Source organism: Contarinia nasturtii, unplaced genomic scaffold (assembly GCF_009176525.2).
Source record: "Contarinia nasturtii isolate CC-2019 unplaced genomic scaffold, AAFC_CNas_1.1 Cnas_scaffold_285, whole genome shotgun sequence".
Lineage (NCBI taxonomy): Eukaryota > Metazoa > Arthropoda > Insecta > Diptera > Cecidomyiidae > Contarinia > Contarinia nasturtii.
Window position 1 is genome coordinate 6106059 of NW_022197640.1, and position 26089 is coordinate 6132147.

The 26089-nt window shown below is 33.3% G+C and overlaps 7 protein-coding genes across 9 annotated transcripts; 4 read left to right on the plus strand and 3 right to left on the minus strand.

Moving 5' to 3' along the window:
• Positions 1 to 97: 97 nt before the first annotated feature.
• LOC116337530 (origin recognition complex subunit 2) lies at positions 98 to 2348 on the minus strand. Its single transcript, XM_031762175.1, has 4 exons — positions 2224 to 2348; positions 1396 to 2153; positions 521 to 1301; positions 98 to 436 (listed from the first exon to the last, which is right to left on the minus strand). The coding sequence occupies exons 1-4, from the start codon at positions 2255 to 2257 to the stop codon at positions 237 to 239; spliced, it is 1773 nt and encodes a 590-aa protein (XP_031618035.1). The 5' UTR covers positions 2258 to 2348; the 3' UTR covers positions 98 to 236.
• Positions 2349 to 2416: 68 nt separating this feature from the next.
• On the plus strand, positions 2417 to 3930 carry LOC116337560 (26S proteasome non-ATPase regulatory subunit 9). The gene is made up of 3 exons (XM_031762229.1): positions 2417 to 2647; positions 2988 to 3320; positions 3438 to 3930. The coding sequence occupies exons 2-3, from the start codon at positions 3013 to 3015 to the stop codon at positions 3784 to 3786; spliced, it is 657 nt and encodes a 218-aa protein (XP_031618089.1). The 5' UTR covers positions 2417 to 2647; positions 2988 to 3012; the 3' UTR covers positions 3787 to 3930.
• Positions 3931 to 4030: 100 nt separating this feature from the next.
• On the plus strand, positions 4031 to 4543 carry LOC116337612 (protein CutA homolog). Its single transcript, XM_031762290.1, has one exon. The coding sequence runs from the start codon at positions 4031 to 4033 to the stop codon at positions 4541 to 4543; it is 513 nt and encodes a 170-aa protein (XP_031618150.1).
• Positions 4544 to 5056: 513 nt separating this feature from the next.
• Positions 5057 to 11457, plus strand: LOC116337512 (aminopeptidase N-like). Of its 2 annotated transcripts, none has more exons than XM_031762136.1 (16): positions 5057 to 5182; positions 6583 to 6832; positions 7605 to 7888; positions 7974 to 7999; positions 8059 to 8188; positions 8409 to 8568; positions 8642 to 8753; positions 8820 to 8840; positions 8909 to 9267; positions 9342 to 9546; positions 9612 to 10023; positions 10087 to 10234; positions 10297 to 10505; positions 10572 to 10806; positions 10880 to 10956; positions 11023 to 11457. In XM_031762136.1, the coding sequence occupies exons 2-16, from the start codon at positions 6605 to 6607 to the stop codon at positions 11246 to 11248; spliced, it is 2832 nt and encodes a 943-aa protein (XP_031617996.1). In that variant the 5' UTR covers positions 5057 to 5182; positions 6583 to 6604; the 3' UTR covers positions 11249 to 11457. The 2 variants fall into 2 exon arrangements, with proteins under 2 accessions (XP_031617996.1, XP_031617997.1); XM_031762137.1 differs by lacking the exon at positions 5057 to 5182 and adding an exon at positions 5380 to 5738.
• Positions 11458 to 11625: 168 nt separating this feature from the next.
• On the minus strand, positions 11626 to 15226 carry LOC116337520 (ubiquitin carboxyl-terminal hydrolase 1). 2 transcript variants are annotated; one of them, XM_031762153.1, is made up of 4 exons: positions 15178 to 15226; positions 13885 to 14944; positions 13314 to 13755; positions 11626 to 13243 (listed from the first exon to the last, which is right to left on the minus strand). In XM_031762153.1, exons 2-4 carry the CDS (start codon positions 14553 to 14555, stop codon positions 12176 to 12178), a joined length of 2181 nt encoding a protein of 726 aa, XP_031618013.1. In that variant the 5' UTR covers positions 14556 to 14944; positions 15178 to 15226; the 3' UTR covers positions 11626 to 12175. The 2 variants fall into 2 exon arrangements, with proteins under 2 accessions (XP_031618013.1, XP_031618012.1); XM_031762152.1 differs by having other exon boundaries at positions 15174 to 15226.
• A 1087-nt stretch (positions 15227 to 16313) lies between these two features.
• Positions 16314 to 18691, plus strand: LOC116337538 (elongation factor 1-gamma). Its single transcript, XM_031762193.1, has 5 exons — positions 16314 to 16447; positions 16588 to 16737; positions 17223 to 17880; positions 17953 to 18082; positions 18176 to 18691. Exons 1-5 carry the CDS (start codon positions 16439 to 16441, stop codon positions 18519 to 18521), a joined length of 1293 nt encoding a protein of 430 aa, XP_031618053.1. The 5' UTR covers positions 16314 to 16438; the 3' UTR covers positions 18522 to 18691.
• On the minus strand, positions 18669 to 20437 carry LOC116337542 (putative uncharacterized protein DDB_G0267716). Its single transcript, XM_031762199.1, has 2 exons — positions 20236 to 20437; positions 18669 to 20176 (listed from the first exon to the last, which is right to left on the minus strand). The coding sequence occupies exons 1-2, from the start codon at positions 20344 to 20346 to the stop codon at positions 19049 to 19051; spliced, it is 1239 nt and encodes a 412-aa protein (XP_031618059.1). The 5' UTR covers positions 20347 to 20437; the 3' UTR covers positions 18669 to 19048.
• Between the last annotated feature and the right edge of the window lie 5652 nt (positions 20438 to 26089).

Genomic DNA, 26089 nt, shown 5'->3' on the forward strand with positions numbered 1-26089 from the left:
GACTAAGGCGCCATCTGAAAACATAAATTTCATCATATTTGGTGGCCATATTGTATCTTTTATTCGACTTTTATAGAGTTGCCAACTGTAAAATCTATAAATTCACACGATAAAAACATTCGTGTGGCGCATTTTTAAAATCGAGAAATTTTTATTGATTTAAACTTAACAGATATACGACTTGTTTTCAAAACTCATGAATAAAATTATGAAAAAAAAACTGAAAAGTAAATGATCTATTCGTTTTGTTGTTGAGAAAATTGTGAAAGAATTTGTGTGTTGATTGGAATCGAGACAAGTTCCGTTCCGTCATGGCTTCGTTTTATTTTTGCCATATTGTGATCGACGAATTCGATGAGTTGTGTACGCAATGTAGAATCGGAGCTGACCAGAAAACTTTCACGACATTTGTGGTACAGGTCTTTGAACGTCATACCTATTCAACAGAAAATGTTCATTGGATTTAACAAATGTTCAATAATTAATTTTCCAACAATTATCGCATTTCAAATCGATTTACCTTGATAGTTGCTATCTTTTTGATTTGCTATTTGATGCTCCACCAGAAGCTTGTAAATGCCCCGTGCATTGGTTGTTAATGAGCGGAATACATTGCTCATTGCAGCCAAATCCAATTCACCCGAATTCTGGAAGAATACCGAATTTTCGAATGCCGTTTCGTTTTTGTATGGCAACATTGTGGTGCAATCGTACCACACAAAATTGAAATTATCCATACATGTTTGATCCCACATCAATGGTGCATTGATGTGATCAATGGATGCGATCAAATGGACATTTTTAATTTTCGCTAAACGGCTTATGATGTGTTGGTCTTTGGTTTTGCGCAGCATTACACCATCAATATTATTGATGACAAGAAATATATGACCGTTCGGCATACCATCCAAAGCCGATGCAATCAAATCAACAACTTCGTGATCGTTGCGCGAATTTATGCTTATTTCCAGTAAATCCACTTTGATTGCATGCAGAATGTCTTTGATTGTAAGTGATGGAAAGAAACCATTCACAACAATAATTGGTTTGTTTGCCAAATGTTCGGTACAAAATGAATGCAACAATTGTTGCTTTGAACCGCAACCATAAACAATGATATTGTATCCTTTTAACATTTCGAGCATCCAACGATTAAAATTCGATCTAAGATCTTGAAACATTTCGGCAATACGGCGATCATGCTCTTCACTCGAATTAATTGAATTCAATAGGCTGAACAATTCATCGTGCTGCAGACGTGACGATTTTAACCGATCCAATGTGTGATCTGATGTTTTGCTCTGCGTGGAAAATTCATATTCATTGAATTAATTCGATCGATAAACAAAATCATGGAAATTATTTCGATTGAAAGTTTGATAGCACGAAACTCACCTTTTTGTTTGAAGCAGCGATGAAGTAGTTATCACTATCTAAAACCAAGTCTTCTTGCATTTTGCTTCCTCTTGTTCTTGTAACCATTCCTGTTGGTGCTTTGGCAGTAATGGTCTTCGATACTTTCAGTGGCGGAACTTTTCGTTTATCTTTCGCTTCAAATACATCTTCACTGTCATCCGAATTATCACTTTGTTCATCACTGCTTTTGCTACTTTCACTTGATTCTTCAGCTTCATAATCGGAATGTTCATCGGCCGAACTTTCAGATTGTGATTCCACTTGTTTTTTTCGTTTTTCAAGCTCTTTTTTATTTTTGGTGCGTGTTTCTTTCGGTGTGTATCGATTATGTGGGGCGCGTTGAACTTGTAAACGGGATGTTTTTGGTGTTTTTGGCGTACGCGGTGAATTTATTGATAACGATTCCATAGCATTCGCCGCCTTAGTTCGGGGCGTATCTTCTGCCTTTTTTTTCATTGCATTCCTCTTTTTTGGTGTGTTGAATGCATACAGATCACGACCAGCTACATCAGTTGCAGCGTCAAATAAAGCCGTAGATGATTGTTTGATCAAATTTTCATCATTCTCTTCTTTCTCAATAGAACCATCGTCTTCAGACATTACGTCGGTACCCTCACGATTCTTTGCCGCTCCTTTTTTTGGTGTCAACCAGTCTTCAATGTCTGCATATCGTTTGTTGGGTGTTACTTTGCGGCCGCTACTTGTAAACGCTACTGCTACATCTGGTGTATTTTCGCCTGAAAACGAATTGGAAGAAATATTTTTTTTTTCTTAAGAAAAATCTAAATGTTGAATATTCAATTTTACCGTTTTTTATTCGTAGTGATTTTCTTGTAGACATCGTTAAAATCTAAAGAAATGTGTTTCAGTTAACTGCAGCACAATAGCTGTTGTTTTGACAATCGATTTCGCGGTCTTTTTACTGTCGAAGGATAAGTAACAAACAGACAACGACATCTAACATCATTATGAGGCATTACAAAAAAAAAAATATTGAAATTGAAGTAAGTGCAAATCTAAATTTTCTTATCATTCTAAAAGAAAATAATTAGCAATTGAAAAGAGCCACTTTTGGTCAATAGCTGTGGTTTTGTAATATCCGCAGATAATTTGAAGAGAGAAAAGATAACACGAACAATCATTCGTAATTGGATGACACTTCAAGCAGTGCAATTTTCTAAACGTCTATTCAAAACTCCGAGGAATCAGAACCTATAAACAACATAAAACGGTAAGTGAAAGTCGATTTAATTTTAATTCGGCACAAAATTAAGCAAATAAATAACAATCGCATGAGATAAAATCGGTTGTAAGCGAAGTGCATCGAATTTATTGCTCATTCAATTTGGCTACAGATCAATTTCTCTCCTGAATTGATATGTGTAAAATGGAATAAGAATGTTTGACACATTGTAAAACATACTTAAATTTCGTTGACGTTTGGTAACAAGGTATTTCGATTGAAAAACTCAAGTGTCATTCTATCACTACGCATTATCGAAAAACAAAAGATTCTTTTTTATTTGTGTGTGAATAACATACGCTTTATAATTTTATATTTGATTAAAAAGAAACTAAAAGAAAAAAAGCATCAAAATGGTTATACCAAGCACATCGCATAAGGAAGAGGTGATGAAATTGATTGCAAAAAAAGAGCAAATCGAACGATCCATCAACGATTGTGGTCAAATTCTTTTGGCCAATAAAAATGTTGGCATGACCGAATCATTATTGGATTCCGAAGGTTTTCCTCGTGACGATATCGATGTTTATGCCGTTCGTCAAGCGCGACACCAAATAATTTGCTTGCAAAACGATTTGAAATCCACCATGAAAGAGATCGAAGATGGACTCGTCAACGTACACACAGAGGCAAGAACAAATCATGCAACAACAACAAAAATGTATGTAAACATTATATTCTTTCATTGGAGTCACATTTCCAATTCGGAGCACAGTGTATATTATACTAGGCATTTTCTCTTTTCTCCAAAAAAAAAAAATAAAAAAAAAAAATAAAGGGCAAACATGGAAATATCGCCTGATATAACACCAGAAGGGCCATCGCGTCGCATCGAAAATACATGTGAAACGCCAATACTGGTGGTTACATCGGTGATGCCACTATCGCCAGCTGAAAAATGTGGCATTCGCAAAGACGACGAAATTTTGGAATTTGGCTCGATAAACCATAATAATTTCAAAGAATTGAAACAAATCAGTGAACTTGTTATGCATCGCCAAAATCAGCAAATTGCTCTGAAAATAAAGCGACAAGGTCGTAATCATGACATTACCTTGGTACCAGAAGTATGGTCAGGAAAAGGATTTCTCGGCTGCAACATTATTATTCCGAATTCCACACGATAAACCGAAATATTTATCGATTGAATCTTTAAAAGATAAAAGCCGAGCACCTTCGCTTATTTCACGATCGAATAATGCTAGTTATTTATTCATATAAATATTTTTAAGAATATGACGTTACTTACACAAAAACCTTTTGTTACTATATTACAGAAATTAAAGAAACAATCTTCAATAGAACTTCGATTGTACTGAATTAAGAGAATCAAAAAAAAAAAAAAAAATCTTTCAATAAAATTGTGTATCAATGAGAGTTTTACAAAAGATAACTCCAATTTTATTTCTAGGACTAGTCGGTCGCAAAACATTTTTAACGGTCGCCACAGACACAGCAACTGCTTGTTCATCTCTTCCGAAATCGCATTGGTTACAACATTCATTTAAAATGTCAAGTGCAGCAACAACATCAACGTATACGCCTGGTGATAGTTCCATTTGCTATGTAACAACACCGAACGAAGAATCTGCCAAAAAATTGGCCAGAGATCTTGTTACATTAAAATTGGCCGCTTGCGTAAATATTTTGCCAAACATTCAGTCGATCTATCAATGGGAAGGAAAAATCAACGAAGATTTAGAATTGTTGCTCATGATTAAAACCAACACCGAACTCGTCGAAGAATTATCGACGTATGTGCGTGAAAATCATCCATACAGCGTTGCTGAAGTGATTTCGGTGAAAATCGAAAACGGAAATCCACCCTATTTAGATTGGATTACAAAAACAGTTAAAAAACCAAATGAAAAAAATAAATCATAAGTAATTGGCGCCGGAAAAAAAAATGTACGAAAAAAATTATGCATTTATTCAAAAAAGAGACTAAGCACAGCAACGGCAGAACACAGCTTACAGTAAAGTGTCAACATTTAATTTTGGTTTATACTTAAGAATACACTTTATCAGCATAAAGTACCAAATGAAGTTATTGATGTTTGTTTATGTTACACATATTTCTTTTGCCCCTTCAAATGTAGCCAAGTTTCTAATAAAATTTCAGTCGTTTATTGAATAAAAAAGTATGCTTCTGATTTCAATACTTGTTTTTTTTAATCATCGACATCAACTTGAAAGGAGAGTATTTATAATCAGCAACGAAAAAAATGACCGCATTTAGAATCAGAAAGCGTTCAGTGTTATAATACGACAGTATTCTCCTTTCGAATATTGCCAATTTGAATCTAGTTGTCACTTTATGTATAAAGCATCTCTTTCTCTCTCTCTTTCTCTCTATCATTACTATCATTACATCGATGGTAAAATGTACGAATCGCCAATTCTTGCGAAAAACAGCTGATTGTTCATATTCAAATAGTCACTTAGTTGTTCTTGACACTTGTTTGCAATTTCTATATAGTAAAAAAAATGTAACAATCATTGGCAACATTCATCACATATTTGGTATTTGCTCTTAAATTAAATCAATTGGTCACATTTAGTTGATATGTGCTCATAAATAAACTGGAAAAGAAAATTTATAAATAAAACGTTTTAATTGTAACGTGCCACGTACATTTTAACTGTTGTTTTTTTTTTCGTTTGTTGTTTCTTTGGTGGGGATGTGAGAAATAAATATGATTACTTGAGTATTGTAATCCACAAAGGCTTCTTGAGAGCCTAACAAACAACACGTTGTGAATCTGAAAGTGTTCACTCAATATTTTTTTTATCGTTTTTCATTGCCTCGAACACGTTAGGCATATATACATATACGTATTGTTTGTGATTCGATTCACATTTTATTGCATTATCCATTCTTGTGCATAAAATCTTGCGTTGTACCATATGTTTCTTTTAATCACGCCTTTTCGATTCGTTTAAGCTTCAACACAAATTTGACGTTATCATTTTTCCATTTAAAATTCGACAAATAGAAAAAAGTTACAAATTAAACATTATCGCTTCGTTAAAAAAAATTAATAAATAAGAAAAAAAACTTTTTTGGAGTCGTGACCAGGTAATATTTATGAAGTAAAATTTACTGCGGAAATTTGAAACAAACAAAATTAGTAGTTTCTTGCAAAAGTATTCGTTTACTGAATTTGGTTTTTTTTTCATAAATTTTATCTATGATGTTGAAACAAGTGAACTGTTGAAATGTTTTCAATCAATACATAAGTATATAATTAATTTAATACTGTGGTTGATGAAATTTGGTACATTATACAGTTGAAAATGATTTTTTAGTTGAAATGAATTCAAAACTAGAGTTTGCAATTGTTTTCAGAACGAAAAAGACCAAACGCTCAAATTTATATTGATATTCACCTGCAAACATAATACAATGAAGGCAATTAACTTGCTGTGTACATTTATTCTAATCGCATTTCGTTTAGTTTAATTTCATTTTATGAAGAGAGAAAAAACAGCGGTTCTACCTCGTGAATTTAAATGAATACAACGACAAAATATCTGATTTATGGCATGATTTAAATGCTGTAGTTGTTGTGTGTTTACTTGGTTTTTGCTATCGGCTTCATTGGAATTACGGAATAGAATTAAGTGTTAATGGTGAACTTGAAAATGTTGTTGCTTTTTTTGTTAATTTGGAACAAAAACTGTGATTGAGCATTCTATTTGTTTTGATTGTGGTTTTGTTAACGACTTGACCTGAATGGCAAAATTCATGTACCTGAAATTAATCTATAGATTCATGTAGTATAAAATCTCATCTCTAATAATCCGCGTCGATGGTTTGTGATTCTGTGTTTAATGTTTACCGTTTTGTAATATTGAATTAAAACTTCTATTATTGCTTAACAAACCTGCCTCATTCTGATGTTCCTCACTTTTATCCATAGGTTTTGTCATATACTCGGCAATATGAATAGGTACATAATTTTGGTGATATTTCTGGCATATTTTGCAAAAGACTGTTGTTTATGTATTGATGATGCGACTGCAGCCGTAACGGCACCGCCAAAAGTGTTTGTTTCACCCGAAAAATATAGACTACCACGAAGCATCTTTCCCGAATTCTATAAATTGAACGTTTTTACGCACATCAACGACGAGGAGGGCTTCAAGTTTTATGGAGACGTTCGAATTAAGGTAAGAAATTTTATTTAGGTTATTGAATTTTAGTTTCAATTAAATTGTGCATAATTTATTTATATTGATTTTTGCCAAACATTAAAACGGTTCTCTTTGCCATTTTAATTATCTTACTTTCTTTCGGCATCATCTTCTTATTGTCAATTCAGAATCGAAATTGCTAAATGGCAAAGATTTTGGTGATTTTTCCTTATTTTGTTCTTCAAAAAAAAAAAAAAAAAAACATCTGAATATGGTTATTATGAGTTCAAACTCCAACAACATCAACATCGATTATCAACTCTTGAGCAACAACTGCATATGTTGGATATCTTATCGGAAATTACGGTACATTTCTCCAAGACTCCAATAACTTGTTACTGCAGATGTTAAACTGGTTGCTCTTCACAATTTACTTTTTTAACGTTCGTGCCGAGAAATGAATTTTCAATTATACTTTTGAAAAATTTTTCCTGAAATTTTAATTAAATTATTGGAATTACGCTTTTTGTAGATCGGTGTTTAAAAAATTAATGAAATTTTTCAGTTTGATTGGAAAGATTCATAAGATGTTTATGTTCATTCATTACCCAATTATAAGCACGCAAAGTATGAGCGACAACAGAACGTTGACCTTTTAATTTTTGTTGTTGTTGTTGATGTTAGTTCTGTCGTTGGTGTAATTCGATTTTATCTTTCGTCTTTCTTTCTGTCTGCCATCGTTTCGATCTTACGCAACATACATAAGAGACAGATAATTGATGGAATTCAATTTGAATTGGTATTTTAGGTAAATGTGGTGGAAAATGCAAACAATATAACATTACATGCAAAAAATTTGAACATATCCAGCGATGATATCGTGATTCAACAATTGAATGCCAAAAATGAGAGAGTGTCTATCAATAGAACGGAATTCCAAGGCGAATTCGATTTCTTTGTGATACACACAAATGAAATACTGGAAAAAGACGCACAATACGAATTATTCATCCCATTTAAAAGCGATTTAAGCAAAGGCTTGCTCGGATTCTATCGCAGCAGCTATGTGGATAAGCAAACAAATGAAAAACGGTAAGATGATTCTACGTTTATTTATTGTATCTGATTGCATGAGTAAACGTCTCGTCTGTTTTTTTTTTCGTTGCTCTTTTTGAAGATGGATTGCTGTTACACAGTTCGAAGGTATGCAGTTGCGGAGTTTTTTTTTATAAGAAATAACAGTTTATAATTTTGATCTATAGCTACATATGCAAGGCTTGGTTTTCCTTGTTTCGATGAGCCCGATATGAAGGCAAAGTTCGATATTAGCTTAGGACATCACAAAAACTATACTGCATTGAGTAATATGCCACAAATCGCCTCGGAACCAATGTAAGCATTTTGCAATTTATGTCCACAGTAACTTACTGATAAGTGATAGTTGAGAAATGTCTTGAAACCCCAAATTCCTTTACTATCACTTATTTTATTGCTAAAGACATGACTTTGCCGCATCGATCGTTCACACTTTTATTTTCTGAATAATTTGTATGCAAAAAAAAGAAGAAAAACGTGTCAAACCTTCGGTTTTTTTCCCTCTTTTGTTATTCAGTGCAAACAAATCAGATTGGGTGCTAGACAAATTCGATGTAACAGTGCCAATGTCAACATACCTTGTTGCGTACACAATCAATGACTTTGAATTCAAGGAATCGCCTGCAGACGGTGATGTTATATTTAAAATATGGGCAAGACGTGATGCGATTTCTCAGGTAGACGATTTCAATGTTCCCTTTTGCCAAAAAAAAAAGTAAACCGTGTTTTTTTGTTGATTTTTTTATTTAGGTGGAGTATGCGAAATTTGTTGGTCCAAAAGTGTTGAAATTCTTTGAAAAAACATTCAAAGTGAAATATCCATTGCCAAAAATGGATATGATTGCAATACCCGATTTTTCCGGTATGTTTGAATCAATTTACTGTATAAACATTCATTTATAACAGTCATTATTTGTTTTTTTTTCAGCTGGCGCAATGGAAAATTGGGGTATGTCTCAATAAACTTGATCTTATAAAGAAACGAAATGATTAATATGAGTTGAATTTACAAAATAGGCTTAATAACATACCGAGAATCAGCACTGTTGTTCCAACCCAATATCTCATCATCGAGCAGTCAAAATCACGTTGCATCAGTAATTGCTCATGAATTGGCTCATCAATGGTTTGGAAATCTTGTAACAATGCGTTGGTGGATTGATCTGTGGCTGAATGAAGGCTTTGCCACATATGTAGCCAGTTTGGGTGTACAACATTTGCATCCCGAATGGAATGCATTTCAAGAGGAGTCACTTGAAAATACCGTATCTGTATTTGAATTTGATGCAATGAAATCTAGTCATCCCGTCTCGGTGCCAATTGCAAATCCAAATCAAATCTCTTCAATTTTCGATCGAATTTCATATGACAAAGGGGTAAATCGTCAAAAATCGTAAAACATCATCGATTTTTATTTTTTCGATTTTTTTTTTGATTTTTTAAATTGCAGTCAACAATTATTCGTATGATGCATTTGTTCCTGGGCCATGAAGTGTTCTTTGGTGGCATTAGCAATTACTTGAACATGTATCGCTATAATAATGCCGAACAAGATAATTTATGGGAGGCACTCACTCAAGAAGCACATAAAAATGAAGTTCTAGAAGCCCATATTACCGTTAAAGAAATCATGGACACATGGACTCTTCAAACCGGTTAGAACACACATATTGGATTATAAAATCGTAGCACTACGTAACATTTTTTGGTTCTATTTTAGGTTATCCAATTGTTAATGTTACAAGAAATTATGAAAATAATTCGGCGATAGTTACGCAATATCGTTTTTTGAAAAATCCAGCACAACCAAAGAAATTATCAGACAATGAGAATCCATGCTGGTGGGTGCCATTGAGTTACACAACCGAAGAAGAACTTGATTTTAATACAACGGAACCAAAAACATGGCTTGAATGTGATAAAAAAAATCAACCAATTCACAAAGAACTTATTGATTTACCGGAAAAAGAGGATTGGATCATTTTCAACATTCAAATAGCTGGTTTGTACAAGGTTCGCTATGATGAGCACAATTGGAATTTGTTGATAAAACAACTAAGTGGCCCAGAATATGAGAAAATTTCAACATTAAATCGTGCCGCTTTAATCAATGATGCTTTGGATTTGGCATGGTAAGTATTAGTGATGCGTAAATAAGCAAAATATGAAATTGATACGATGCATTTATGATTTAGGAACGGCGATCAGGACTACAGTATAGCATTGAAATTGATCAACTACTTGAAACAAGAAAAGGAATTTTTGCCGTGGAGAGCTGCTTTGTCAACCTTGAATGATATCGCTCGCATGCTTCGGCGCACATCTCAATATGGTGCATTTAAGGTAACTTTTTTTCGGAATTTCCTTATTCAAACTAACATCATATTTACAATTTTTTTATAAAGGAATATGTTCAAAAAATTGTGCATCCAATTTATCAACGGTTGGGTGGGTTGAATGCTGATCGTAAGAATGATGATCGATTGGATATAGTAAAACATAAGGTTTTGGTTTCATCTTGGGCTTGTCGATTTGACGTAGACGATTGTAAAGAGAAAGCTATATCATTATTCGCCAGCTGGATGATGGTTGAAAATCCGGAGAAAACTAATCCGTATGTATATCAAAAATGTTTTTTTTTTTAACAAAATGTACTAATAATATTTATTCAAAAATTCAGAGTACCATTGGACTTACGTTCGGTTGTTTACTGTACCGCTGTTCGAAATGGTGGAGATCGTGAATGGTCATTCCTGTGGGCTCGATACTCAAAGAGCAATGTTGGCACTGAGAAAACATTAATTTTGGCTGCATTGGGTTGCTCACGTGAAACTTGGTTGTTGCAAAGATACTTGGATTGGACTTTGGACGAATCGACCGGCGTTCGCAAACAAGACCGAACAACAGTTTTCAAGGTAGTATTACATGTAACTAATATTGCCTTCTGAGCATACATAATTTCTTTTTAACTTTTTCTTCTACTTCAAGAATGTCGCTCGCAACGATGCAGGTCTATTATTGGCAAAGGCATTCCTGTTCGATAATGTGGATGTCATCTACAAAAAGTAAATATCCCAATATTTTTATTTTTATGCGGAAAAATTGTCATTTATCTTTGTTTTTCTGTTTAGCCTACAACCTGAGACCGCCAAATTATCGTATTACGTCGATTATATTGCAAGAGGAATGGTGCACAGTAAAGAGTACGCCGAATTTGAGAATTTCTTCAAGACCAAGTCGGACATTTTCAGCAAAATCTCACGAAATGTTGAACAATCATTGGAGACAATTCGAAATAATAATCGTTGGCAAGAACAAAACTATGAAAAAATCGGTCGATTACTCTCCGAATATTAGAAATGCGATAGAACTAACAAAAAAATGAATAAACCGTATTATTGCGGTAGTTTATATTTGAAACAAAAAAGAGAAAGGAAACAAAAACATGCATGTAAAAGTTTCTATTTTTTGTCGTAGCGAATCGAACAGCCATTATTTATAAGACTTTTATTTAACACTTTGGATATTTTTCAATGTCAATAAAAAAAAAACTATTATATTCTTAATTTGTATTGTAACATATTTTATTCGAGCTGATAAGAGCTTCCGCTTCTAACTAGTCTATCACTTACCTTATCGTTCTTCAATTGTTCAGTCAATGAGTGAAAGTTAAACATCGAAAGATCTCTGTAAAAATCTAAAAGTGGCCTCTTGAAGCAAAAAACTTGAATATGTACATGTTCAGTGAATTCTTCGATTTATTTTGAAGATCATTTGAAATATTTTGTTCAAAATTTTGAATAGCATTTTGGATTTATATAAATTGGTTTGAATTTTTTTTTAAATAACAAAAACAAACAAACAAAAATATACTTCTAAGCAATAATATTTGCGTGATTTTGTTTTGTGAGTCTCAGTAGCGTTTCCATTACTTGAATTAATAACGAGTACATAAATAATGTGTTCATGCGTGTTTTTGCATGTTCTGTGTGAGTGTGTAACTTATGTATTTGTATGTGTGTGTGTGTGTGTTGTCATTTTATTTGTTTTTGTTTTAGAAACAAATCTACAAATATTATTGGTAATGCTACTGATAATGTTTGATGTTGATTATGGCCTTGATCCATTTTTTGTGTCATCATTTTGTTTCTCTTAAGTTCAATAGTAATTGTTGTTGTTGTTTTTTGACATGAAACATTCCTCTTGTAAATTCTAAGTAATGAATATTTTAAGTTGCGAAATTTTGATCCCTCATTCATAGCCTATGTACTGTTGCCTAAATATTCAATGCGATCCAAGGACATCTTTCCGTGCATAGAATAACAAATACGGCGTTATCATATTTTTCTTCGGTAACAACATCTCACGAAATTCGTGCTGGGGAATTGCTTTAATTTTATCGTCATCACACATATACCAAATCGGTTCGTTTCGTAATTTCTGAGGACCAACATAATTACTGTTGCCAATATCACCAATATTATTGCCGTACTGATCACTATAGACATTCAACATGTTGCACTTTCGCGATGAATGATCGGATGATGTGTGCTCGTTGTTCGTACCATTGCCATTGCTCATGGTGATGTCGCTGCCATTGCTATTGTTGCATTGATTATTTGCATGTGCCGGTGGTGTTTTCATTTTGATGCCACAACATGAATGACTTGGACAGAGCGTTTTTGATGGATTCACTGACGATACATTTTCACTGTTATTCGATACATTTCCATCGGAACCATTCATAATGCTCTTCAAACCGTTTACGGTTTTTGCATTTTTACTCATATCATTGTGATTTGATGAGCTCTTCTTTCGTCCCAAACCGATTTTTTTCATCACATTACTCACAGTACTCGTTGAATTCGCCGATGTTGAATTCGTCGAAAATGAATTTTGCCGATTGATACTATCTTCGGATGACGATGATGATGATAATGCAACCATTGTCGGCTGTGTCAGCAATTGTACATCTTTTCTACTTCGATTTTTTAGACAGTCTATATAAATGCTATCTTGGTTGAGCGAACATGTGTACGCAATATAATGTCCGGCTTGTAGCGTCGAACCAACATGCGTGATAACGCTGTACAATTTGTATTCGTGCTCTCTTTCTCGTATGGCGTTACCATAGTCCGATATACAATCCGAACAGAAACATTGCAATGTAAACGGTGTTGGAATGTAACTATTTATCTTCTCCATGCCACCACTAAATCGCTTCAACTGGATTATGAGTAGTCGCGGTAATTTTGGATAAGATATTTTCCTAACTGCTTCAGTTAAACCATTGCAATTCTCACAACGAAATTTATTATCACCTTGAAATCGTTCACGAGTTATGCATAAATTCTGTAAATAGAATAAGAATCCAAATAAGATTGTTTTCTTTGGGGTGCACGAGTGGTTGGTGCAAACTTACCTGAATAAATGAATCATTTAGGTCATGCGTTTCCATATTCTCTGTGATCGGTACGGCCAAATCAATCATTGTTTCCTTTTGTTCGGTTGTTGTTTCGCAAGCCAAACATTGAATTGATGAGGCGGTTACACCTTCGAAATCTTCACTAAAGAAATCTAAACCTAAAGCTTTGATTTTTTCCTGGATTGTTTGTTTGCCGTTTAGTAAATTCTCAACGAATGTTCCACCTGCACATGGATTTTTATCACTAACTGCATCGACGACACCACTGTTCACTGTATCAACAATGCAATTCAAATCTTTTGACGGTGAATCTGTGGTAATTATTTTGCTTTTTTCTTCTTTTCGTCGTTTATACGCCCAAAAAGGCTTTCGTTCATTTACCGGCGGAATGCTTGCTGGGGGTTTTGTTATTGTGCTACGTTCCACATTTTCATTCAGTCTTGAAAAGAAAATTTCATAGAAGAAAAAAAAATACATGGTCATTTAAAATGAAAAGTAATAAAAAAAATTGAGGAAATAATGTTGAAATTAAAAAAAAGAACCGTTTTCGGTGCTATTCGATACTCACCCACCAACAACAATTTCTGGATAATCATTTATGACCTTTGTCAATGATTGGCACGATTCTCGTATACTGTCCAAAATGCACATTAGAAATTCATGAGCGTCCTGTTGTTGATTGCCTTCAAATATTGGATTCACATCTTGTATCGCCTTCAATAGAATATCAGATTGATATGGTTCTATCGAATCGGCTATTTCATTACTAGTTAGGCTCTTGAATAATTCATGTAATTTTTCTACGGCTGTTTGTTGCGTTGTTTTGATTATTTCATAGGCGGGCGACGATGATGGTGACGATGATGATCCTAACGATACTAAATCTTTGCTACTGTAACTGCGTGAATTTTGACATTGCAAACTGCTCACGTTCCGTCCCAATGATGCGCTTTTTAATTTCATTTGAGTCTCTTTTCGATTGACAATTTGGGAAAAATCATTCACCAAATGATGTAAATTGTGCAAAAATAGCGGCGTAAATCTCAATGTGTATATCACGGAATTCATGTAACACGAATTACCAATGTTACATAAAGATGCCATTGACTGTGCAATGTCGCATAATTGATGCTTGAATGCATCATTGTTATGACTTTTATTGGTGGCACCATATTTACTGCCTAAACCGTTTCCATCGTTTGTTGTGCTATTGTCGTAGCGATAATCGTACGTCGACATCTTGTCAGTTCCATTAATAACGGTTTCAAATCGGACCAAAATCGGCTCTTCTTACACACAAAATAGTGACAACTAAATTATATATAGTCAACGTTTTAATCAACCTGCTACAAATCACAGCCTAAAGCAATTGATGTCCTTGTCTTCACTTTCTTAGTTCTATCGTTTCAATGTCTCTTCGTTTCGATCGATGCCGTTGCGCTTGCAATAATCGGTATCGAATTTGCCGTTCAGATTGTTTTTTTTTTGTTTGTCTTCAACTTCCCGTTATAGTTAATATCTACCACGTCGGAAAGCGTAATTCTTAATTTTGTCCTGTAAATTCGTCAAAGTTTTGGTATGATTCACGTACTTCGTCACATATCCCGATTGTGAAGTGGTTTTTCGACCTATAAAAAATGTGTCATTTTAATAAATAAATAAATAACAATTTAAAATTTAAAATTGACTTGATTACAAGAGCGATGAACAATTAAAATATTTGTAAAACGAATAAGCGATGATCAATTTTATGAATTTTGTTTAAAATCAAAGCGAAATAACTTTGAATGATAACTATTTGGGTTGCGGGTAAATACAAAACGTGTTAGAGTATGCGAATGCAATACCATTCCATACCTACATTTTTGCAGTGGTTGTTGTTGATTGGAACGATTATTTTTATTTCTAAGCAATGCTATCACATCTTCTTTTGTTTTTGTACGTGATTTATTAAAATGAAAGTCAAATCAAATGTTTATTGTATGTTTTTGGATTTTAATTAATTTTATTTTTTTTTTAAAAAGTCAATCGGTATTCACTAAATTGCAGATGAATCCAAATGCGCATACACAAAAGAAACTACATATGACTGACACCATGTTTTTTCTTCATATTTTTCCGTACGACAAAGTTGTGTATTTTTTTTCACACTTGCTGTTGTTGTCAAATTTAAAATGTTAACAAATAAGTTTTTTTATCGTTCAATTTTTGATTGTAAGTCAAGTGGCACGAAACATTGGCGCACATTAAATAATAGAACTCATTTTTTATGCGATGCACAAACAAATTGTTTATTTAGATACTCTCTCTTTCACATCAATAGTTTATACGAATGGAATTAGATGTTGCGAGAGAGAGGAAAAAAACAGCGATTTTTGTTTTCGCTATCTCAGTATTACGGTAGACTATTACTATTACATTTTAAATGTTTAACATTTCACTAAATATGTTTTTACTTCAATCAACTAAATAATAAAACTGATTTCGAATTCAAAATATTGCAAATATTGGAAATGTACTTGATGACAACGAGCAATATATATACATATATAATATAGCAGTAAATGTTCAGATTGTATGTTGAATTTGTCGTCTCTCATCACAAATGTGTGTGTACATGTTTGATGTTTTGAAAACCAATGTTGAAAGCACCGGTGGCACTATCTGCCATGTTTATGAAAGTTTTACACTACTAAAAGAACAGCCTAAAGTGACTAGTACTTAACGCAACACCGATGTGTTGCTATGACTCACAAAGTCTTTCAGGCCCACTGAGTACGGAAGTTTTGTAAACTATTAATGTTTGATCATCTTTGGCGATACTGTCATGTCTTTTGTATATAGGAACAAAAAAAATAAAAAACAAAATCCAATTTTTTTTTTAAATTGAAACTCAGCAAAAATGCGAATTTCAATTCAACCTTCATTGCAAACGTAAACATTTAACGCATTCCTTTACACGTAGACCGAATATCTATAATCATGCAAGAAGTAAAATGAAACTCTAGTACTTCACATGTTCACATGTGTATATCCAAAAAAAAATCGAATGGAATGACATTTGTTAACTAGTACTTTCGATATTGACATCTCCGTCTTTTCACGTAGAACAAACGTTAAGAATGGCAGGAGTAAGTATTTTCTGCGGTAAAAAATCTTCAATCATCATCGAAATCCGTGCATATTTTTCACCAAATTTCGATAAAATAAATAAATTAGTGATGATCGAATTGAATTTTATAAATGTTTTGTGATTTTTTTTGTGTTTCAGACCTTGTACACGTACCCGGAAAATTTCCGTGCATACAAAGCACTGATTGCGGCCGAATTCTCCGGCGCTAAGGTTAATGTTGCATCAGATTTCGAATTTGGCGTAACAAACAAAAGCGATGCTTTTTTGAAAAAGTTCCCATATGGACAGGTAAGCCGTATATTTCATGTACAATTTTTTTTTTGGTTAATGTTAACGAATTGGTACTCAAACCCGGTGCTCTGTTCAAGCTATTATGATGACGTTACACGTTCTCTTGAATATACGAGAAATGCGTTACCATACCGAAATCAATGAGCTATACATATTTTATGCATGAACAACACTGGCAATAATGTGCCTGTATTTCGTTTATTTCTCTGTTGAATTCAAGACTATTTAGATAATCGCAACTAATTGTTTTGTTGTTTACGGAGATAGAAAAAATGAATTCTTTTTGTCTGTTTTGTACTCATTTCTAACCATAGTACTAAAACATTTAAGGGGAATTTACATTTTCAATTTGTTTAGATGTTTCGTTGTTTCGAAAAGTGTGTGTGATTTTATTGAATTTCGAAAATATTACTTTAATTTATTTCCATCATAAACATGTAGATAAATGTTGATTTTTTTTTCTTTCATTCGATTTAATTTAGGTTCCAGCCTTTGAAACAAAAGACGGCAAATACTTGACCGAAAGCAATGCCATCGCTTTTTACGTGGCCAACGATCAGTTGCGTGGTAAGAGTGATTTGGAACGTGCTCAAGTTGTCCAATGGCTTAGCTTTGCCGAAAGTGAAATTCTTCCATACTCATCGGCTTGGGTTTATCCATTGTTGGGCATCATGCAATACAACAAAAATACCGTTGAACGTGCAAAGGATGACACAAAACGTGCACTTAATGTGCTTAATCAGCATTTGCTAAACAATACCTTCTTGGTTGGTGAACGCATTTCATTGGCCGATATTGTTGTGTTCAGCAACTTGTTGAATGCTTACCAATACGTATTGGATGCATCCGTCAATAGTGCATTCGGTAATGTAACACGTTGGTTCAAAACTGTGTTGAATCAACCACAAGTACAGAAAGTAGTAAAAAATTTCCAAATTGCCGACAAAGCCATCGAATTCGATCCGAAAAAATACGCCGAATTCCAAGCTAAAATTGGCGGTGGTTCAGCTAAACCACAAAAGGAACAACAACCTAAAAAAGAAAAGAAAGCAGCTGCCCCCAAGAAGGAAAAGGAAGTCGAACCAGTTGAAGAGCCTGATGCGGCCGAACTCGCTCTTGCCGCTGAGCCAAAACAAAAAGGTCAGTACGAAAACCATAAAAAAATCATTGGAATTTCAAATTAATTGCTATCATATTATTTAATTCACATAGATCCATTCGAAGCGTTGCCAAAAACATCATTCAACTATGATGATTTCAAACGTTGCTACTCAAATGAAGATGAAGCCGTTTCCATCAAATACTTCTGGGAGAAATTTGATGCCGAAAACAACTCAATCTGGTATGGTCCAGGGGCAAATCACTTAAAAATTACTTATTAATTATTATCGATTATTTTCAATTTTATTCTTTTCTTTTGTGATTCTCCCCTTAGGTATGGTGAATACAAATATGCCGACGAATTGAGCAAGGTTTTCATGAGCTGTAATTTAATCACCGGCATGTTCCAACGTCTGGATAAAATGCGTAAACAAGCATTCGGTTCGGTATGTCTGTTTGGTGAAGATAACAACAGCACAATCTCCGGTGTTTGGGTGTGGCGTGGCCAAGATTTAGCATTCACATTGTCACCCGACTGGCAAATCGATTACGATTGCTATGCATGGAAAAAACTCGATCCAAAATCTGAAGAAACAAAGAAAATGGTTGAAAATTACTTCTCATGGACCGGCACTGACGCTGGTGGCCGCAAATTCAACCAAGGAAAAATCTTCAAATAAATCGTTTTATTTCAATAATTGTTTTGTTGCGCGAATTTCAAGAGAACGCATTCATTATGTTTGAAAACCTAACTGAATCCATATTTAAATGCTGATGATGCAACATACATTCGATTTTTCACTCAAAATTTTAAGAAATCAATAAAATTGAAATAAAAAAAAACAACAAACACGACGATTTTATTTTTTCTCTATTTGTAAGGTGTTACAATGTGTTTTGATTTATAAACATTTTTGAGATTATGTATTTTCAGTCGAATTTCTTATTCTAATTAATTTTATCGTCTACAAATATAAATGTCGCCATCTATATGATTGATGTTTCTACATTAATTGAATGATAATGATAATGTACACTTTTTTCATCGTACAATTTTTTTTTTCATTCTGGCATTATTACAACTTTAAATGTTTCTTTTTGGCAACGTTGGAAACAATTGCACACAAATGTATAGGAAAATGTGTTGAATACAAATTATTCAACTTATAAATATAATCACAATTCATGCTATGAATTTTGTTTATTTTTAATCAGTTTTCTTTCGCTTACGTAGTTGGTATCGATTTGGTGACATAGTTGAGCGGTTATTCAGTCTCTCGTTAAAACTTTGACTTAATCGCTTTTTATTGTGTGAAATGTTTGCTTTCGTTTCAGTTGGGGATTGAATTCTGGTTCGCAGTTGGTATCGATTCGGTGAGAGGTCTGAACTATTTTCGCTGCCTTCAAAACGCTGGTTCAATCGATTGGAATTGATTACAACAAATTGACTAGAGTTAAAGTCCGGTGTAGCCAAAGGCAAATGTACGGTTTCATCATCGTCACCATTTTTTCTCGATGAAGATACTGAACCTTCGGAAAATAGATAGTTATATCTCTCATCAATATTTGTTATATTCCTATCACCCGATGAAGGTTCCGATTTTGTTTCAGATTGATGGTTCGATTCAGTTTCAACTTCGACGACCATGGCAATACTTTCATCAGTCTCAATTGCATTTGAAACATCTAAGTCAATTGGACTTGATTGAATATTTCGATTTTGACGCAATTGTTGAATGATTGGCGTTGCCATTACTGCGACTTCAGATGCATCTGTTTCAAAGTCTCCTTCATTAGCCGATAGAAATTCATCATCATCCTTATCTTCGTCATCTTCAGACGAGTGTTCATAAATAATGCGACTATCATGTTCGATTTCCACACCATTCGATTCGCTATGCTCACTGTGAACTGAATTATTGTTATTTTTTTGTGTTTCAATCACCGTTAATAGTGAGCTCTCCGAATCGCTTGACATTTGTTGTTCGGGCTGCTCCAATTCTCCCAGCGCCTTAATGCGATTGAAGCATTTTTTAAGTCTATATTCTTCTAAGTACGGGGCTAATGCAAAATTTGTTCGTATTTTCCGTCTTGTTTCCAATCGATCCTTGTCGACGTACTTTTTATATAATTTGACACCATATTTAACCATTTTACAATACATAATTCGTCTTTGTTCATCGGATAAATCATCTAATTTATCTTTTTTGAATAGGAACTTGGGCCAACTTTTCTCAACGCCATAACAGACATTCGAATGAAATAATTCAACTCGACACGGAACCTTCTCACAAAGCTCCATTTGCTCGGTTTCGGTAATTTTCAAATCTTGAGCCTATAAATATTTTCTTTTAATAATATGTTGTGTATATTATAGTATATTATTTTGCTTACTTCATCGTCGTCCAAAAAGGCATCGGATTGAGCTTGATTTAATTTACCAAGATTTTCGAGATGCCATTGGGAAAAACGAGGATTCTCCCAATCGATTATCTCCATAAACATTTTAAAAATAATTATTTTTTCGTCCAAAAAGAAAATGAAAAAGAAAATTCGAATTTTTCACAAAGATACAGTTTGATGTTTGACGTTTTTGGTCATTGTACTAAACTGTCAAATTGGTTTTTAGTATTTTACCAAGTACTAAAACTTGGAAAGAAGAATTCTGGCTTTTATTTTAATGTTTTTGAATTCTATATGTTCTAATTGTACTGGGAACTGAATAAGTCGATGGTCACTACGACCAAATATAATTGGTCACTACGACCAAAATTGTATGCGAAAAAATATAAACAGTTCAGATTTTCAAACATGTGTGAGAACACAAGGGAAAAGTATCACATACATCAATTACTTTATTACAAAACTTGAAATTGAAACATGTATTCATACTTATTTTCTAATTAAAAATTGTGATATGGATACATGAATCCGTTGGGTTTAATTTATTTCATGCGATTTCATCAATGCAACTTTAAAAAATTTAATTAAAATTAAAGATTTTTTTTTTGGATGCAAGCAGTGTGAATAATATTAAACCGTTTATGAATGCCAACACAATTAATTTCATTTTCTCTACGTTCCACTAAATATCATGTATAATGCCTCAGACAGAAATTTGAACCTTGTTACAAAAATAACCTTGATTTATTTCAATTTTTATATCTATCACACTCCGATTTCGTTTCGTTCATGTCCATATATAATTCGCGATGCTTAATGTTCAATATATTTTCAACAACCCGTTGAATGTTTAATATTTGTCAAATAAATTTCATTGATGATCAATTCTTAAATTCAATCGAGTTTTGTGTATGAATCATCGTTGATGTGGTCTCAAGGGGATTAAAACCAAATCAATTCATTGTCACAGGAGTTTTCATGCAAAACCTATCAAATGCAAAGCTTTCCCCATTCCTAATGGTTATAATTGTATTTTGGTTGCTCCATCGAATGACTCATAAATATGTGCTACATATACTTCAAATGTTGCAATAAAATCCACAATTCGAAATCCAAATAGTTCAGTTCCAATATTATTTTCATTATAGTGCAGCAATTCGTGCGAAACTATATCTATCAATGCCCGTGTATTGACACGTTCAAAGCCAATTTCTAGTGAACCGATTTGCAGGAAAACAGTTAAATGGTGCAGAATCGAATATTTCTTCTGAAAACTGTCATTCAATTGATGTTGTGTGTGTCTCTGTTCTCAGTATTTACATAAGTTTTGAAAAAATTATTTTTTTGTGAATTGCATTTTTTTCAAAAAAAGAGAAGAAAAATCTTCTTCCATAATTATTTTTTTTGTATTTTGTGTAATCTGTATGATATTTTTAAACTGTTTTTACGTAAAAATAAACAACGTTCATCCCCATCTTTGTTCATTGAAAATGTTTGAACGATATTTGATTAGGAAATTTGTTCGTTCATGTTTCCTTTTTTTTGCTCGGACAGAATGAAAATAAAACCCAGTGAAAAACCGATCTGCATATATAATGAATGAATGCATAAAATGTGATAGCCTGTGTTCGGACCTCCCTTTGGTGACATCAATTATGATGATTATTTTCTTCATTTCCAAAAATAAATGGAATTATTAAAACCATTCTTGGCCAGAGGCGATTCGGTTGGACTTTTGAATTCGATATCTATTTTTTTTCCAACTCGGTAGCAACGACAACAACAAAAAAGGTGCGTGTCATGAGTATAATGGTGGTGTTGATATTGTTGTATTGAGACTTCACTTGGTCCGAATGTTATTAGAGGAACCCCATTGAATTGTGTAGCATCCGTAATGCTGGATTCAACCATAATAATAAACACCATTTACTAGATTGACGACTCATATTTCGCCAATGTATACACATACATATTTCAATCACCATACACTGCAGACCACTTAACAACAAAATACGCTCTCGATTATCCGAAATGCGATTTCGATTCATTATGGGCCTTTTTTCTCTCTCTCTCTCTCTCTCTCTCATTCTGCAACTCCCAATCGACATAGGAACAGATAACGTGCAATTTCATTATGAATTTCATTATTAATATCATAAATGTTTTGTTAGGCTGAAGTGCGTTGTGATTGCATATTGGGATATGCGTTCATATGTAATTGCCGAATGGATTCAGTTGTCCAAATACATTTTAAAGATGAACAAGCTCGAAATACATATAAATATATTATATATTTTTTTGCAATGAATCCATCAGATGCGACAGTAAGACACAGATTCACAAAAAAAAGGAGTGAAAAGTGATTGTAAATATTGGCAATTATGCAAATAAATTGGATTTATGCAAAGGGTGCGCATGAACTAAGTGCATGTTATAACATGAAAACGACAAGAACGAGAATTTGAAGTGCATATTGCCATACTTGAAATGATTTATGACATAACATTTTAGGGGCCAATTACTGTATTAATGTGAGAGTTTGGAATGAGTTCATATGCGATATATCGAAGCATTGCCAATATCGTACTGTGAACAACAACATAATTGGCTATTTGATGTCGCTGGGATTTCGACTAAATGGGTAGCCTAAACTGCTTAATTATAGTCCATTCTCATTATTAGTTTTTTTTTGTGTGCAAAATTGTTGTATAGGCCATGTTTCAAGCCAAATCGATATTCAAATTACAATTTTATGTTTTGTTAATATCGGCGAATATATCAACAATTTTCCAATGATTTTTTGGCAAATGAACGACAAAACGAAGGGTACTTTTTCTTCTTTTTACCTCATTTTCATTTTGAATTTTCCATGCATGACCACTGGATTGTACAACATCGTTTATACAGATGTAATACTTAAGAATATATATAGTTTTGAACCAAATATGTACCTTTTTTACATCTTTTGCCTTCAGTTTTTTACTACCTCATGATTTGCGTAGTATCTGTTACAAATATTTCTATAACAGAAGAGCATGCAGATGAACATCAAATACAGAGAAAGAGACAAGTAAATAGAGCACAAATAAGTTGCAAACACACAAAACATTCGCTTTTGCATTGAAGTTACTCTAACGAGTTTTCCTCTCTGGATTTCTCTTGATATTTGATAGTCTAGAGCGTTCTTTTGCACACAATCTCCATTTTCATCATCCACATTCAAATAAAGCATTATGAAATTGTTACTCAATTCCTTCCGCTTTCAATACGGTATCAAGAGTCTATTTTCGGAGACATGTTTGTGCATTCTCTGATTGATAAAACATTTACATGGTTTTTAGTTTATTGGTTGGTGCTTGGTATTAACAGAAACAGTCGATGGCTTGCGTACAAAATGCCAGAAGTTTTCATATTTTCGCCAATTTTTTTTTTCATTTTTTCTTTAATTGATGAATCAAATTTGAATGAATCTGTCCATCAACAGATGCATAACTTTTGTGAATGTTTGTAGCAGAAGTGTTTGTTATTGATGAGATCAATAAGAGATTTTACCACCAAATATGTGTTCCAACAATTCACCATCGTTTTTTTCTTTTCAATGTACCCATTTGTTGGGATTTTTTTATAAATTGGATATTGATATGCAAGTTTTATGAGATTCAAAATGCTTTTATCGTTAATTTTCCAATGGTGCCAGAACAACCGTAAAAGTGGCGAACATCAGTAATTATTGATTCTCGTGCGAGTAATGTTTTTGGTGTATTGAATTTTTTTGGTTTAAAACTAAAAATAAATACTTGTGATCTATTTTGTGTTATACAGCCAAAATTACTTTTACCGCAAAAATGTAAAAGTTCCAAAAAAAAACCACTATTAATATTGAATATAAAAATTAAATCGTCAAAATGCCGACGATACTTTTTTGTCTATCAAATTTATGTCTTTGAATCCGCCATCAGTATTTTTAATTCAATTTATTGTCGTCCAATAATCGTAAAGCATTCCCTACACCTCCGCACAGGAACCAAATAAAAGGCTATGGTTATACTTCATTTCCCAATCATAAACGAAATTTAAATGGTTTTATTTAGCTTGGTTGCCGATTTGATTTATTATCCAGCGACTGGTAAATAGAAATTTACACACATATTTCATATTTTCCAGCATAAAAACGAAATAACGTGATGAGCATTGAGTTAAATTTGGGGTTTCAGGTTCGCATTTTGGTTGGTTCGCATTCGAAACCAAAGAATGTTATTGCAAAATGACATTACCGTCGAGACAAGTGATAATTTCACTGGAAAAATCATTGGTTTTCCGTGGCCCATGGCATTTCATAACAAGCTCAACTCTCATAGGACGAATCAATTGGCGAAAAAGGTAAACCAGATCATTTCCAAAATCAGGGTGTAAACGTTACGTGCATACACAACACCCAAATACACACAAACATGACATCACTATAAAGAATTTGAGGTTTTTTTTAAATAATTTCAGTGTCGCTGCCGATGAACATGCCACACATTTCAGCCACAATTTTGACAGGCATTTCGTTACAAAATTACCGACATTGATCGAATTTATTTATTTATAAAAAAACGCAATCTCTGTAAATAAAACGAAATGTGATTATCGAACTGTGACAAATGCATTCACTCAACACTTAATTTCTAATATCGAAATACACATAAACGAATTTTAAATTCAAATGCATTCAATGAAATATTTCTTTATGTATCCCGGTATTCCAAAACAATGATAAATTGGTGCATTATCCTGAATTATGTAAACCTTGAATAACACTTTTCTGTTGAAAATTGTTTTAAACCATTTTGTTAACAGAGATTGTACAATTTTAATCGATAAAATGAAATATGAAAAATTGCGAAACTTTGAATTTTAGCAGCAAACGCTTCATGCAGAATATTTTATCATTTTATTGGTTTTTAGTTAACATATCCCAAACATTTCGGAAACGTTACAGAAAAGACGCATCGATTCAAGTGACTCAAGTCAACTGCTATCGAATCACTTTCGCGACTATTAATTTTGTTCATTGCCGTACTCTTCTCTATTTACACTATTCCAGGAACATTGTTCCCACTGTTGAAACGCCTTAAATAAAATCAACGAGAATCCAAAAACTTTTTTTTTTGGTTATAATAACTTTCAAAACAAAAAGGAGAAACAAAAAAGGTAGCCAGACAACAATTTCGATAAAGAGTCGTGTGGTACTATAAATTATTAGACTTGAAGTATGTTTAGTGTTTACATTTTTTTTTGTAACCATTTCATATTCTATATGGCTGCAAAATAATTGAAATCATCGACGCTGCAACGACCAGTGCGATACACACTCAAGTCAAAACAGTATATATCCAAAAACTTTTCATCGATGTACGCACAGTGAACAAGAATAACTGTTGCCGACAGAAAAACTATCGAAAAAAACATCTTTGTTTTGCTCCGATGGAAAATATTGAATACAAGAACTCAATAATTTTCACACTATGATTTCAAATCATTAATTTGATAACATACAATTTTGTTTTCACAAAATAAAATAGAAAATAGCCGCTTGTTACATTTAAATTCAAAATTCCTTCATGTTCAAAGAGTGGACAGAGGAATTGGTAACCATATGAGGTGTTCGCACCACAAGGGCATAGAATTACAATGGTTTTTATCAATTGATGATTTTTGGAGTAACCGTACAATCAAAATCGTACAAACAAAATTTTGCGTTCAAATATATGCTTGTGCCATATGATTGAAAGGGGTGTAACTTTTCATTGTAAAAAAATCACATGCACAGATAAAGAGGGGAAAAACATAAAACGATTAT

Coding starts and splice junctions, on each gene's coding strand:
- LOC116337530 (XM_031762175.1), bottom strand. CDS start 2,257: ATGTCTACAAGAAAATCACTACGAATAAAAAACG. Junction 1,302..1,395: donor TCGCTGCTTCAAACAAAAAG/GTGAGTTTCGTG, acceptor TTTTCCACGCAG/AGCAAAACATCAGATCACAC. Junction 437..520: donor AAAAGATAGCAACTATCAAG/GTAAATCGATTT, acceptor TCTGTTGAATAG/GTATGACGTTCAAAGACCTG.
- LOC116337560 (XM_031762229.1), top strand. CDS start 3,013: ATGGTTATACCAAGCACATCGCATAAGGAAGAGGTGATGAAATTGATT. Junction 3,321..3,437: donor CATGCAACAACAACAAAAAT/GTATGTAAACAT, acceptor AAAAAAATAAAG/GGCAAACATGGAAATATCGC.
- LOC116337612 (XM_031762290.1), top strand. CDS start 4,031: ATGAGAGTTTTACAAAAGATAACTCCAATTTTATTTCTAGGACTAGTC.
- LOC116337512 (XM_031762136.1), top strand. CDS start 6,605: ATGAATAGGTACATAATTTTGGTGATATTTCTGGCATATTTTGCAAAA. Junction 6,833..7,604: donor ATGGAGACGTTCGAATTAAG/GTAAGAAATTTT, acceptor TTGGTATTTTAG/GTAAATGTGGTGGAAAATGC. Junction 10,957..11,022: donor GTGGATGTCATCTACAAAAA/GTAAATATCCCA, acceptor TTTTCTGTTTAG/CCTACAACCTGAGACCGCCA.
- LOC116337520 (XM_031762153.1), bottom strand. CDS start 14,555: ATGTCGACGTACGATTATCGCTACGACAATAGCACAACAAACGATGGA. Junction 13,756..13,884: donor CCAGAAATTGTTGTTGGTGG/GTGAGTATCGAA, acceptor TTTCTTTTCAAG/ACTGAATGAAAATGTGGAAC. Junction 13,244..13,313: donor TAAATGATTCATTTATTCAG/GTAAGTTTGCAC, acceptor TTCTATTTACAG/AATTTATGCATAACTCGTGA.
- LOC116337538 (XM_031762193.1), top strand. Junction 16,738..17,222: donor AAAAGTTCCCATATGGACAG/GTAAGCCGTATA, acceptor GATTTAATTTAG/GTTCCAGCCTTTGAAACAAA. Junction 17,881..17,952: donor CGCTGAGCCAAAACAAAAAG/GTCAGTACGAAA, acceptor TAATTCACATAG/ATCCATTCGAAGCGTTGCCA.
- LOC116337542 (XM_031762199.1), bottom strand. CDS start 20,346: ATGTTTATGGAGATAATCGATTGGGAGAATCCTCGTTTTTCCCAATGG. Junction 20,177..20,235: donor CCTTTTTGGACGACGATGAA/GTAAGCAAAATA, acceptor AAATATTTATAG/GCTCAAGATTTGAAAATTAC.